General features: G+C 33.6%; 1 protein-coding gene across 3 annotated transcripts; it reads right to left on the bottom strand.

Annotated features, from left to right (window-relative positions):
• Window positions 1-6,642: 6,642 nt before the first annotated feature.
• Window positions 6,643-14,189, bottom strand: LOC112524105 (arginyl-tRNA--protein transferase 2-like). 3 transcript variants are annotated; one of them, XM_025133755.1, is made up of 6 exons: window positions 14,039-14,189; window positions 11,256-11,294; window positions 10,029-10,179; window positions 9,681-9,895; window positions 8,753-9,593; window positions 6,643-7,864 (listed from the first exon to the last, which is right to left on the bottom strand). In XM_025133755.1, the coding sequence occupies exons 1-6, from the start codon at window positions 14,187-14,189 to the stop codon at window positions 7,345-7,347; spliced, it is 1,917 nt and encodes a 638-aa protein (XP_024989523.1). In that variant the 3' UTR covers window positions 6,643-7,344. The 3 variants fall into 3 exon arrangements, with proteins under 3 accessions (XP_024989523.1, XP_024989524.1, XP_024989522.1); XM_025133756.1 differs by having other exon boundaries at window positions 8,753-9,590; XM_025133754.1 differs by having other exon boundaries at window positions 8,753-9,895.
• Between the last annotated feature and the right edge of the window lie 415 nt (window positions 14,190-14,604).

Below are 14,604 nucleotides of genomic sequence, written 5' to 3'. Positions count from 1 at the left end.
GTCCCATTTTTTAATAAAGTTATATTAGTAGAAATTTCATTTGATTATAATTTTCCGAGTTTAAAGCCTATAGTAGGCCCAAACCACCGAAAACGGTCCCGAACCGTGTTTTTGTGGGCAAAAACCGGTCTCGGGCCGAACCCAACCGGTCCCAAGTTTTTTCATAATTGGCCATAATCGATCCCGGCCGAAAATGCTAAGACCGGTCAAGGTTATTCACAACCGGTCCTTGGCCGTCGGTCCCGGTCCCAACCGGTTCTGCCCATTAAAAATAATTTTTTTAATAATATATATTTTTAATACATTATAAAATTTGTAACTGCGTCACTCAAATACACTTTAAAAATACGTTTTATTATAATTAAAATTAAATTGTGTTTCAAAAATTTATTATACATACATTTCGGGACGGGCCGAACCTTAACCGGTCCCGGTCGGTCCCTGTCCCACAAAACTGATAAAATCCATAACCAGATGTAACCGGCAGTCTCAGAACCGGTCCTGGTTCCGGTCCTCCGACAGTTCCGGACCGGGCCGGGCCTTTGGCCATCACTAGATGTAGGTACCAAAATTATGGCTATTACAAATAATATTTGCTATTTTTACATCATTTTTTTGTTAATTAGAATATAATTTATAGGTGTTACTATATTAAGAGCGTGTTTGGGATTGCTTATTTAAAACAACTTATGTTTTTTTTGTAAAAGTGCTTATTAACTTACGTGGCATCAAACCGGAGTTAAATAAAACATGGTTAAAATTGTAAACTGGTAATAAGCAGTTTTTTATAAGTCAGGAAAGATTAACTTATCAAAAACAGCTTATTACCGGTTTGACACCGATATAAGCAGTTTTCTTATCCAAACACCAAAAAACAGCTTATCACTGGTGCCAAACTAAAATAAGTTAAAAAATAAATCCCAAACACCTCTTTAACTCATTTTATTTCAAAGGTTAGGCACCTCCTTTTTTGAATATATCATATCCTCATTAAGGGGCTGTTTACTACCTGCTGACCGGACTGACTCGGTCAGCATATCTGACTCGGTCAGCAGTCAGTGTGTTTACCAAAATACAAATCTGACCGAGAACTGACCGAGGTACTGACCGAAAACTGACTGAAACAGCATGAAAATCATGCTTACCCGGGTCAGATACCCACTTTCCATGAATGCCCTCTTTTTCACAATTAGGTTTTCTCCCCTACCTCATCTCTCCCGACTCATCTCTCCCCACCTTCCTCACCTTTCGGCCGTCAGTTCTCCTCCCTCCCCAGCCCTGCTCGTCGCACCTCCTCCCTCCCCAGCCTCGCTCGTCGCACCTCTCCCCTCAACAATGGCAGAAAACGAATCTTTATCGCCAAAATCATAGGGTAAAAAACCCAAAAATTCGACAGAAAAAAAAAAAGAATGAATCATAACCCACCTCCTGATAACTCTATAAAGATGCTAATTCCTCCATCTTTTATGTTTCTTCCGTCTTGATTGTGGCCTTGTGGGAAAAGAAAGCAAAATCTTGTGGGGGGAGTTGAGAGAGAGAGAAGGTGATTTGAAACAGAAAAGATGATGGGCATTTGAAAAAGAATATGAAGGGAGAGAGAGAGAGATAGAGCACTCAATTAAGGGAGAGATAGAGCACTCAATTAAGAGGGTGTAGGTAATGCAGCTAGCCTACATGTAGAGAGATATGGAACACTAGGAAGGTCTAAAAACTTGTATTAGGTGTCATCTATACATCATGCCAGCTATACTCCATTATATACAAATTGTTTATACAAAGTTAAAAGTATAAAAATTATATTTTATTGTTTTATTTGTTAATATATGAAAAGAAGTAAAATGGTATTATTTTTATTGGTAAGCATTTATTTAAAATATACATTTTGTTTTTTTTCTTCCATTAAACTATTAATAACAAAAATAATTATATATTATTCAATATATAATTGCAAATAAGGTTATATTGGTCATTATATTTTTGGTAAGCACTTACCAAAAACATTTGGTAAACATTCTTACTCGGGACAACACTTACTGGGATAGCACTTACCCGGGTCAGCACTCTTACCCGGACAGCACTTACCCGATAAGATTTGGTAAACAGCCCCTAACGTAAAATAATCAAAACTTACCATAATTCAATATTTAAGAATACTAAAATCTCATGATATTAAATCAGTATCTTCACATATTTTTTTTATATGTAGATTTAAAATCTCATGATGTTTCAACTTACTTTAATTTTCAAAAGGCATATACATATTTGTTAATTAGAATATCTATATTATATTATAAAGCATTTCGTAAAAACTCTTAAAAACTATTTTTTATGTATTAAGTACTGTTTATTGATACAAATTATTTAAAACTCAAAATTACAAGTAAAATGTGTGTATGTATAGCTTATTAAAGCTCCATATTTGAATTCGTGTAACTAACTGCAGATAAACTTAATCAAATACTGAATAGGTATCTCATTTTAAATATAAAAATTCTAAAATATATTTAGGATAGTCATTTAATTCTAACAAAATATTAATTATTATATTTATAAAAAAAATTATATTATTAAACCAAAATTAAATGACTTCATTATTAAATATAAATTAAATTATAATAAAAAAACTGAATTAAAAAAATTACACAAAAGAAAACAAACACTTTTAAATATTTAATTGATACTAAAATCGATACATTTTTTTATCAAAATTTTATAATACCCTCAAATTTATATTTTATTCAAAAATTAAAAACATTATCGTTTTTCCAGTACCACATAAAATCATATTATAATATCGACGGATAAAAAATAAAACAAAACATTAAAATCGAGATGTATCTCACTGCATTTCGTAAGTACCCTTGTCGTAATTTACAAGAGTGTTGTTATTTGAAGTCATTTAATTTTGAAACGCATCTACTTATGTATCCCTTTTCTGATGTATCATTTACTTTGGGATTTAACCAAAACCCATAACAATTTAATAGGGGTGGGCTAAATGCACTCCTATGTATTGCTTAATGCACCCATATCCATGAATTTCTTCTTCACACACATCAACATCAATACATGTTTTTTACATTCTCAATGCTTGAATGACCTGATTCTGACATCAAAGGGGGTGTCATTAGCACTCCCCATTCAATATCTAACTAAAAATGTCACATCACTACCTCAACATCTTACTTTTATAAAAATATAGACATAGATATAGATTGAATCATTGAATGGTCATTTACATTAAAAGCCATATTTTTGTCGATATTAATAATTGAAATGTCATTGATGCATTCAGAAAATAAAAACTCATATGTGTTCCAATTATATAAATTAGTTACATACATTTTTTTTGACAGATCACTTCATTAAAGGAAGAATCATGCGAGAAGTTAAATATTTTACGAGAAGAGAAAAAAGTTAATCATATATGATCAAGCGTTTATGTGTTGTCAATGCAACATGTGTTCAATCATATGATTAAGCTTGTGCATTACACATGTAATCATATATGATATTGAAACTTTTCGTTTTTTCGAAAACATTTAATTTCTCGTTCGAACCTACCCCACTTGACCAATATAATATTTCTATATATTTGTTTTATTTATTTTAGTAATCTATTTAAATAATCACATTTAAAATTAAAACCACTACCCTAATAGCTTCCCCTTTAGAACCCTACTTTTGTACATCCCATCAAACTTCTATGAGAAGTACAAAATTAAAAAGCAGGCAACGAAAAGGAAACAAGAGCGGTTTTCATTTGATCGCTCCTCTATTAATTAATTAATATATATATATATATATATTAATAGAGTAGCGATCAAATGAAAATCGCTCTTATTTGTGTAAACCATGTAAACCAATCTCATTTATCCATTTGTTTGATCAATGGTCAAGATTAGTTTAGGTTATATTAGGAAATTAAAAAAATAAAAAATTATTTTATAATCCCAAAAAGGGCAAAATGGTAACTTTGATAGTGGTGATATTAATGTCAACCATATCATGTATATTGTAATACTAATGAAACAAAATCATTTGTAAAATAATATATTAATTTTATGTTCAAATATTATTAAAAAAATAACATTCATCATTAAAATAGATCAATAATAAAAGTAAAACACATTATAATCAATTTAACATAATGAAATCTTTTGAATAATAATAATAATAATTTACTACTACATTTCATTAACGAAATGGTTTCACAGTTTCATCAATACACAAATCAACATAATGTTAGATGAGACATTTGTCATTTTCAAGTTTCCGGTAGATGAATCTGTTTCAATCTAATATGAAATGGTTTCACTATTTGCTAATTAAACATGTTCTTAACAATTATGAAATGGTATCTCTGTCGTTATGCATCCATTTCATCGACAAAGTTTTTGCAATCCGAACACGTTTCATAGTTTCATCAATACACAAATCAACGTAATGCTAGATGAGACATTTATCATTTTCATGTTAGTAGTAGATGGATCTGTTTCAATCTAATTATGAAATGGTTTCACTGTTCGCTAATTACACAACATTTTCTTAACAATTATGAAATGGTTTTACTTTCTTAAAAATGAAACAATTTCATCTATAATTGTTGTTAAGCAAACAAGATTATCCAATTTCTTCATGCAACCATTTCATCAGCCAATTTCTTCCAATACGAACACGTTTCAGAGTCAATGCATTTACCATTACATGCTTTGTTAACCATTAAGTAAACAAAATCATCCAAAAAAATAAAACAAAATGAAACAATTTCATCAAATATTATTGATAAGAAAACAAGATTATGCAAGAATATTATATTACGCAACCAGTTCATCCCCAAAAGTTTCATAAAACAAGTTCCTCAATGAACGTTTTCACGAACCAATTTGCATACGTTTCTTAAAACAAGCTCCTCAATGAACGTTTTCACGAACCAATCTGCATACGTTTCATAAAACAAGCTCCTCAATGAACGTTTTCATGAATAAATCTAATATGAATCTATTTTACAGCTGATTATATTTTTATCGGTTCATGAATATTTGTTTGGATCTGTTACTGATTTTGTGGATTAATAAATATAATAATTTTCGATTTTCATATTATTACCACTAATAAACCGAGAAACCAAATAACAATATTCAATATTTAAAATTATAATTTAAATAAACATTTAAATATTAGCATTTATAATTTTATTATGTTACCTTAATTAAGATTTATTAATAACTTCCATATTTAATAGAAAACAATGTAAATGACAAATCTATCCTTAATGATTAAATTTAATTAAGAAAAAAAAAAGAATTTTCCTATTGGTCAAAATTAGTTTACACGGTTTTTAAGAATTAGACGGTTTTCATTTGATCCCGCCTCTATATATATATGCACACGCGCACACACACACACACACACACATATATATATATATATATATATATGTGTGTGTGTGTGTGTATTTATTATTTATTTCAACTAAAGCGGTAATTCATAATTTCATATTTCCTAACTAGGTTTATGATCTAAAATTGTTATTTTTTGGATGTTAATATGTAATATTTTGGATGTCAAGTCAAAATACAATTACTCAATATGATTTTATATTACTCAATATCCTTTGGTACATGTGACTTCAAGTTTTTCTGGATTAAATTGATTTTTTTTTTGTTTTAGGTTATAGTTTTTTTGTATTAAATTAAATTCATTTTTGGTTTTAGGTTTATTGAAAATATTTGAGATTTAATCATTTATAATATCTCACATTTTTAATTTAAAATAACTTACATAAACGGAAGAAAAAAAAATCCTCATAACCCCATAGGGGTTCCCCGTTCCTGTTTGGGATGGGGATGTAATTATATTCCCTGACGGGGACGGGGATTGAGGTCTCTACCCCATTCCCATGCCTAATGACTTTAAGATCATTTGTGATCGTTCAAGGTAGGGATGGGGCGGGATGGGATGGGATGGGGACCCGATCCCTGATATTTGCCTTCGTCCCCGTCCTCGTCCCCATCCCCACTGAGGAATTTGATCACATCCCCGTCCCCAACGGGGAAATGGGGATTTTTTTTCATGTTTGTATAAAAAAAATTAAATCAAATGTGTGAGACGCTACACATGTTTAAATATCACATTTTTCCAATAAATCAAAAGGAATTTAATTTAATACAAAAAATATACATCATTATATAGTAATTAACAATGGAAAACAAAAATAAATAAACTTAATCTAAAAAAATTAACGTCACATGTACCAAAACATATTGAGTAATATCCAAAACCACGTATAGTAATATCCAAAATATATTGAAATAGAAATTACCATTTATCGATTTAATAGAAACAAATAATATATAATATAATTTATTAATTAATATATATACGGGTACGGGGCGGGACGGGGAGTGTGATACCCGTCCTCATCCCCTGTTTGAGCCAAACGGGGATCCCCGTCCCCGAGACCCGGTTTAACGGGGAATCCCCGTCCTCGACCGGGGTGGGTGGACCGGGTTCCCCGACAAGTCGGGGCCAATTTCCATGCCTAGCTCAAGGGATTAATTAATGCACCTAAGCTGGACCAGAAATCCCCGGTTACCCGGAAAAATAAAAAAAGAAACAATCTTCATGTAAAAAGGGTTTCCATCTCCCCAAAAGGGAGCATACTTGCCTCTAACTGAACAAGCAAAATGATATCAGCCAAGAGAATACACCATTCGCGCAGACACATCCATACCCATAACTCTCAAGTGTCTATGCAACTGACTTTCCAAATATTGCCTTTCTTTTGCTCCTAAAGCTTATTGTATATCCTTAAAACAAACAAAAATAATCATATACCGGAATTTTGAAAGATCATTCAAGAACATCTTTTACAAATTCCAGCCCACAAAAGCTGTAGACGGAGATGTAACAACCAATCCCACATGCGTAGAACAGTAGATTTAGTTCCACCATGGTTTTAAATTGGATTAAAAGTTACTGATCCAGCATATTGCTTTGTGCTTGGGGCGTAACAGAGATGAAGAGAAATGTCGATCACCTAGCACCAATTTTTCACTCAATCATTGTGGCAGTCCCTCGAGTCTCTCCCTTGATCACTAATACACAAATTTGCTAATTATAGTAAGGCTTCAACTTTATATGTCATCTTATTAAATTAAACCTTATTAGCACGTGATTTCACCGGTTTCGGTAGAAGAGCTTAAATGTTACCAAGTTATTTTAGGGTTTATGGAATTACTTTGGCAAACACACAAAGGTTACCGGTTAAAGAAACCTCAAAAAATATGGTTTTTGCCGGTCTAACCAAAATCACCAAAATGCCCCCCAACTTAACGCCCATTAGAGGCAGGGGTGAATGGTGTAAGCAAATTGAAACGATGGGGGGTCTGGTGTAATTTCAAAACTGCAGTGACAACTGGTGGTGTTTGAGCAAACCACAGGGACGGTTGGTGTACTTTTCCTCTTTGATTTTTTAACTAATGCCCTATAATGACGTAACCAATATGCAGGAGCAGGAAGAATGAAAATGTTAACTGTGGTAGAAGGGTCCCTTGTATCTTTATGCATTCCGTTCAAACCAATAACGTCGTTACTGATATCTTCTTTTCTTGTTTCTGTGGGGGCCGTGGTTTCTGGTTCAGATCCATCATCTGAATGTTCAAAATCAATTTCAGACATTTCTTCATCATCATCAATAGGAATGTCATTTGATTCTTCTGGGCAAGGTTCGTCTTCTTGTCCCATATTCTCTTCAAATGCATGTGACGAAGGCTCCTCATTTTGCAAGGTGGCAAAGTCAGATAGTACCACATACGGTTTTCTATCAAGTAGCCTCTTTGCAATATCATATGGAACCCACCTGCACGCACAAGATATATACTTCATTGAAGAAATCGAGAATCCATCTTGGATCTATTTGTAACCTTCGAGCTAAATATAACTCAGCATACACAGTCCTATAACACGGGCATATTCAGGGACGGACCCAAAAAAAATTCAAATGGTAGTATCATTTGACTTATAAGAAAAAACTATAGAGAAAAAATTTCAAATAGTGGCATCGTTTGACTATAAGAAAAAAATATACGGAATTTTTTTCAATCGGTGACACTATTTGACTAAGAAAATGATACTAACAAGATTCGAACTTGGGTTGGGGTGGAATAAAAGTCTTGCAAACCAACTCTACCAAATAAAACTTGTTCTCATTGTAGTTTCAAAATACATACGGTGACACACAACAAATTAATACAGTTACACCTTTCACGAACCTAAATTTTTTACCCTTCAACGGAGGAATAATACGGTGGAACGTGCCACCGTAATCACCATGGTAGGTCCGTCCATGGGCATATTCACGAGTTACGTTTGGCTATGTTTTTGGCAAATTATAAGCTAGATGTTGACAGATAAACTAACTATAAAATTAACAGATAAGCTAGAGGATATGACCTAAAAGAAATAAAGGATACGTTGACAAATTAATTGGAAATATGGGGCATAATTAAAAAAAATGAAGAAAATCCCGCGAGCTTATTGGTTAACCAGACTGGGCTTTTTCAATAAGCTAAAAAATAAGCTAGCTTAGATTGCCAAACATGACAGTTGGGTTATAGCAGATTTTAGAGACAACGAAATTTTCCTACTATAGTTGCATATCTTTTTCTTTTGGAAAAAATAGTTGCATATCTTTTTCTTTTGGAAAAAATAGTTGCATATCTTTCTTAAGACATAAACAATAACTTACTGGTAACGAAGAGGACAGAGAAGCTCAGATGGACGGTATGCTGCTTTGTATCTCATCTTGTTGCAGGAGTGAATATAGTAGCCAAGATAATAATACTGTAGGCTAGGACAATGGCCTTCATTCTCTAACACCCAATTTATTTCTTGTAGTGCCGAGTACTTACCAAGCGACAAAAAGGCAAGATCCGGATCCCAAAACAAATATTTACTCGACAAACATCTCGGGAGAATATCTATAACACCAACAGCAACTAGCTTGCCATTGATCAAATATTGTTGATGGAAAGAACCAAATCCGCAAGGAGGAGAGGTGCTATCTCGGCTTGATGGTACAAAGACTAATGGACTGTCCACCAGGAATCGCTTGTAAGAACTTTCGGTCACATGATTTGGTGCATCATTATGCACTTGGATCTGGTATCTCTTATACAATGCATATTCTTCTGGATCAAAACTGGACTTTTTCATACGGATTTCAAGGTTTGGTCCTTTAGCCTGGAATTTTCCAGCAAAGTCTAAAGAACAGCTTTTGTTACCATTGCCTGTGGATGAGTCTTTAGAAATTGAAGCCTTTCCAACTACTACATCTGGCTGAGCTTGTATTTCCGTAGAATAGAAATTTATGTGTCCATTGCAGGCTTTTATGGAGAAACCAAAAGCTGGCACTAAATTACTTAAATGACTTGACAGCTCATCAGCAATAAATTTCGGGTTAGGATCTCGGCACCTATTGCTTTTTTCTGTGCAATTGTCGGTTGATTTTGACAAATCGGCATCCTTATTGGCTCGTCTTAGAGCAGCAGCAATCTGAAAAGAAATGTTGCTGGAATACAAAAGATCTTCTGATCCTTCAGCTAGTAACTTCCTTGTGGCTGGTGCAACACTTTTGACGGACGCTTTAGGATATTGAATATCAGGAGGAAACTTACCTTGCTTTATGCATGTATGTACAACAGAATCAATCTGGTCAGACAAACGGCGGGTCACTTGCTCAAGGATGTTCTTCTGTACTCCATTATCTGCCAAGAAGTTTCTATGTACTGAACTTCTGCATTCACTGTTGGAAAGATTGCATGGACCGGTTGATGAAAAAATCTCAACAAGTTCACAAGGTTTTTTTACATTCAGTGTACCATCTATAAACCTGCAATTCAGTTAACCAGTGTATATCAGCATATGCTATTGAAGTTCCAAAAAAGTGTATACTATAGGAGTTTCTCATAGCTTAACAAATCTATTTGAAGTTAACATTAGAAACCAGGGACACATGAAGACACCTTTGCATCCGTTTAGCTACTCGGACTTGCTCTTTGGAAGGAACAAAATCACTCGCCTTCAAACGTATTGTGTAAGATGGACAACATGTTTTTTCCATCTCAGGTTTGTAAAGTAAGCAGCCAGCTCTCCTCCAACCTTTGTCAAGAAAGCCTATCAAAATAATAGAGATGTTCCAAAATAAGGCTGTGCATAAATTTTCTTTGTAAATAAAAAAACCAAGAGTTTTTAATGTTAACCATTCTTATAACTCTAGTCTGCCTACCACAAAAAAAAAGGTTGCTTTGTAACAACTTCCATCAAAAGTTGATGGTAAATTAACATGTGTAAATTTCTCAAAATCTTCATATCGAAATCCCAAATGGATAATTAGGAACTGGGTGACATAACTGATGAGGACGACATGAATGGATTGAATGCAAACCAAAAAGTTTACCATTAGGAAGTTTTCTATTACTTCCTCTGTCCCATGAAAATGCTATACAGTCGATTTAATCCGATTAATGTTTTCCCAATTAAATACTTTAAATTGGGACAAACAATACTTCATTTGACAGAGGGAGTGATAATTGGAGATGTTCTGTAGAAAGATCAACAAGAACTTAAACTAGATAAGCTGCTAAAGTTGCATGCCAAAAGTGATTGGTGCAATTTTCATTTGACAGAAGGATCATAATTGGAGATGTTCTGCAGACACGGAAGGATCTGTGATTTCTCACCACCATAGCTTTAAACACAGGTAATCAACTTCAAAGTCCATTGTGTTTCCAGTAATGTGACATAAATCAAGCTATTGCATCAACCTCAAAGAAAACTGTAATACAAAATGCATTTAACCATACAAAATTCTGATATTCCTCACAGAGTACAGGCCTTAAGGAGTACAATCTAGCAATCAACTATGACAGGCAGTTGGTATGCAATGACAAGAGAAAGTGCATCCAACACCAGTTTTATGTTCCTCCTATGGTTTTGTAAGCTTAAAGAAAGAAGAAGAATACATGGCATGATAGTTTTAAAGAATCACTAGATATTTATCCTTTTCATGTTCTTTCATGAACTTCGTATTTGTCAGACATGCATGTACTGTGTCTCTGACGTAGAGGGAGAGAGACAAGCACAGAGGAAGTCTTTTGTAGCAATTCTACAAGTATCATGAACCAGCTGCAGGACATAACATTTCTGATAATAATAATAATAACCAGCATGCGAAAAGTACACACACCAACCTTGATAGTCATAAACTGTCAGACTGTGTGCCCTTAAATCTGCAAAATCAATAATCAAAATTTTATAAGAGAAATGCATGTAAATAAATTATTATGTTTTAAATGTACCAAGTTCCGGAGGGATGAAAAGGACCTTGGTTTATGGAACCTGAACGGGAGTACCTATGAACTATCAAACATTCTAACCAGTACTATCCTAGCATAAAGAAGTATTGATACAGGAAAACCCTCCGATTCCCAGGATGCCGTTCTATACTGATGAAATTGTTGTATCATAAATCTATTGTTGTATCATGATAAGAGAGCACCTTCCATTGTAAATAGTGAAACAACCAAATTATAGAAACATATCAAAATTAGAACTTGAAATTGTCTTGATAATATGGAGACATGAGAAATAGTCATAAATTAATATAAGGGTGTAGTTCCATATCATGCTTTGAGTTTAGCTTTTTTTATCTGTTCATCTCCATTCCAACTGCACAACCTGGAATTTACTATATCCAAAACGAGTACTCGTTGATAGACCCTTAACATGTGTGTGTTTGTGTGAAAAGAGAGAAACATGTCTGTTGACAGAAGCTATGAGAAGTGATATTACTTACCCCTGACTATACAGAACTTTCTGACCCACATCTTAATGCTTGATTATTAACTGTGACGGATGACCAGAAGAAAAAACAACTTCAAGCCCTTTTCATTACCTTATACCTTCTATGTTTCTTAAAACCCCCAACCCCAAGTAAAAAAAAACTATGACTTACGTATATTTCAGAATCTGTCCCTTTTCCAAATCAATATTCTGTACATTTCAGGAGACGAGACAAAGCTTGAGTTTGGTGTTAAACTGGATACTTTACGACTATAACTCCATATGAATTTTCTTACAGATTTAGTGCCAGCATTTTGTCTAGTTGCTTTGTAAGTACGTAAAGGAATTAGATTTCCTATCAATTAGAAGTTGACCCATTTAACAGTAGAAGTCAAAGAGTGTCCTTTTTATGGAACACAGAGAGTATAACATTTAAGTTGGCTTAACTGGTATAATGCTTTATTAAGGAGCTAACTCTTAATAGTGAAACAAAAGGAAATCCAATACACTTTTACCTACAAAAAGGTGCACGAGGTTATCCTTGATGTCACTAAAATCTTTTGCTGCCAAAGAACATCCAAAACTAGCAAAAGAGAATTTATTCACAAAACACGACTGAGGCAAGTATACTGAAATACTAGTTCATTGGAAGTTAATCATACAAACATAAAATGATTTGACAAAAACGAGTGGCACCTTAAAAAAATCCCATCAAACAGTAGCAAATCGTAATAATTATTCCTCTATAAATGACTGGTGGTTCCCATTAAAACCATAACATTTAAAATTTATGTAAGAAGCATAAAAATAAAAGATTACACTATCTGATAAAAGGATACAGAACTAATCTTGCAACTCCTATTACAGACATGTACTATGTTGATGAAATTAATGAGCTAACCAATCATCAGCAATACTGGTGCGAGAGCAAGCTCCGCAACCTCTGGGTATGCCTCCAGGGTAAACCAAGAGAGTTTCAGATTTTATGTTAAATTCATCTGTAAGCATGCTACTTCTTTTACATTTCATTCATCTTCTATATGGTATGTACAGTATAGTTAGTAGATAGCTTCTTTCTTCCAGCCCAACCTTTACGTTCTTTCTCCAGCGTTCTGCTGCTTTTTTTCTTAAATTCGGCTAGGTTAGTTAAGATGGAAACCTCCAAACTATTCTTTTATTTAGTGATTGTTATACAGAGTATTGCTGATTAAACTATACGTGTTGCACAATGTTCGCTCCAGGGTAAGTTCATAAAAGCTACAACATCTAAGGTACCTTTTAAAGCTACATTTCAAAAGATTATGTACATTAATGGACAAATATAGTTCTTTGGTCCAAGGTGACAATACTCATGCCGAAATGGTTAAAATGAGAGGAATGGAGGGTTTTATCACTTTTAGCATAGTGGACACGCACGACAGGCTAGCTCAGTGGGTAAAGACTTCCCTAATAATTGTGTCATCATAATCTTCTATTCCAATTCCAAAAATGATTCAACACATACAATTGCATCATCCACAAAAAAGTGATCTGTGGTATAGTGATTTACACCTCAGAACAACAAATACTTTGCTTTATGTCTACGTTTCGAGCAGTAAACTCATTTACTATGGACGGAGAGAGTAAAATTTAGTAACCAGAAAAGATTGCAGATTGGTCTTGTTTCACAAAAAGGTGTGTAGATAACCAACCTTGTATAGTAGTAAAGTACCATCACATATTCGTGTACTCAGATGGTGAAATTGATGATTAAACCATGATGCGAGTTTATACTATCCTTCCCCATAAAGAGATTATAGATGTATTCACCAACAATTTTCTACTAGTTATATACCTGTTAGAAAGCTTGTATGCAGTTACCGAAAAAATCAAAGGGTGACGTAGAATTCACATCAATTTTTAATATTGAAAAGTTCGTTAAACTTGAAGCCAGGCTCTATTTTTGGGATTGAATCATTGAACGGAGTGTTTATTTTAGCTCTTGTTCAAATATAATTTCGATTCATTCTTCTCCTCAAATTCTACTGAACGATTCCTTCATCAGCAAACAGAATTATACGATCAGAGAGTACGGAACCAAATCAAAACACGTATTTCAAAACTACATCAAACCTAGAGATCATAGACTGCACTCCTAATTATCTAAGCATCTATGTGTAATCAAATACTAAAAGTTGGGGAACTAACTTACCGTGAGTTATACTGGTGTATGAACTGGATTTACAATAACCGCAAGATCTCCTCCCTCGACCAACGTCGAAGACAACACTCTCGCCTCTACCATTGTTGCTGTTGCTTCTACTACTACTAGCTTCACTTCGAATCATCTTCTCATCCGCCATAGACAGGATCTTTCATTTAACCTTCACTTGATCATATAGGTCGACATCCTCAGGGATGACCGGAAAGAAAACTTCGATTGTTTTGAGCCCTTTTAGTTTCATTAATGACAAATAGGTCCCTTAAATGCTTGTCATTTTCATAATGTAAAGAATGTTAGAGCCAGACGCCCTTCACAATGTCAAGGGACGTCGAGTTTTTATATCTTGCTAGTGTTTGATACCATGCAATAATATTTTTTTTTTAATTATTAAAGTTAGTTAAATGAGTTGATGATTATATTTATATATTAAATTAATAAAAATCAATATTATCTTTGATATATAAATCCACCCTATCATTACTGGTTGTTCTTTTAATATATATCTATACATATAATAAATAAGTGTATTGGGTGACACGTGTCATCTTCTGATG

The sequence above is a fragment of the Cynara cardunculus genome (assembly GCF_001531365.2).
Source record: "Cynara cardunculus var. scolymus isolate 2C chromosome LG 13, CcrdV1, whole genome shotgun sequence".
Classification (NCBI taxonomy): domain Eukaryota; kingdom Viridiplantae; phylum Streptophyta; class Magnoliopsida; order Asterales; family Asteraceae; genus Cynara; species Cynara cardunculus.
This window is presented reverse-complemented; position numbering and strand designations above follow the sequence as displayed.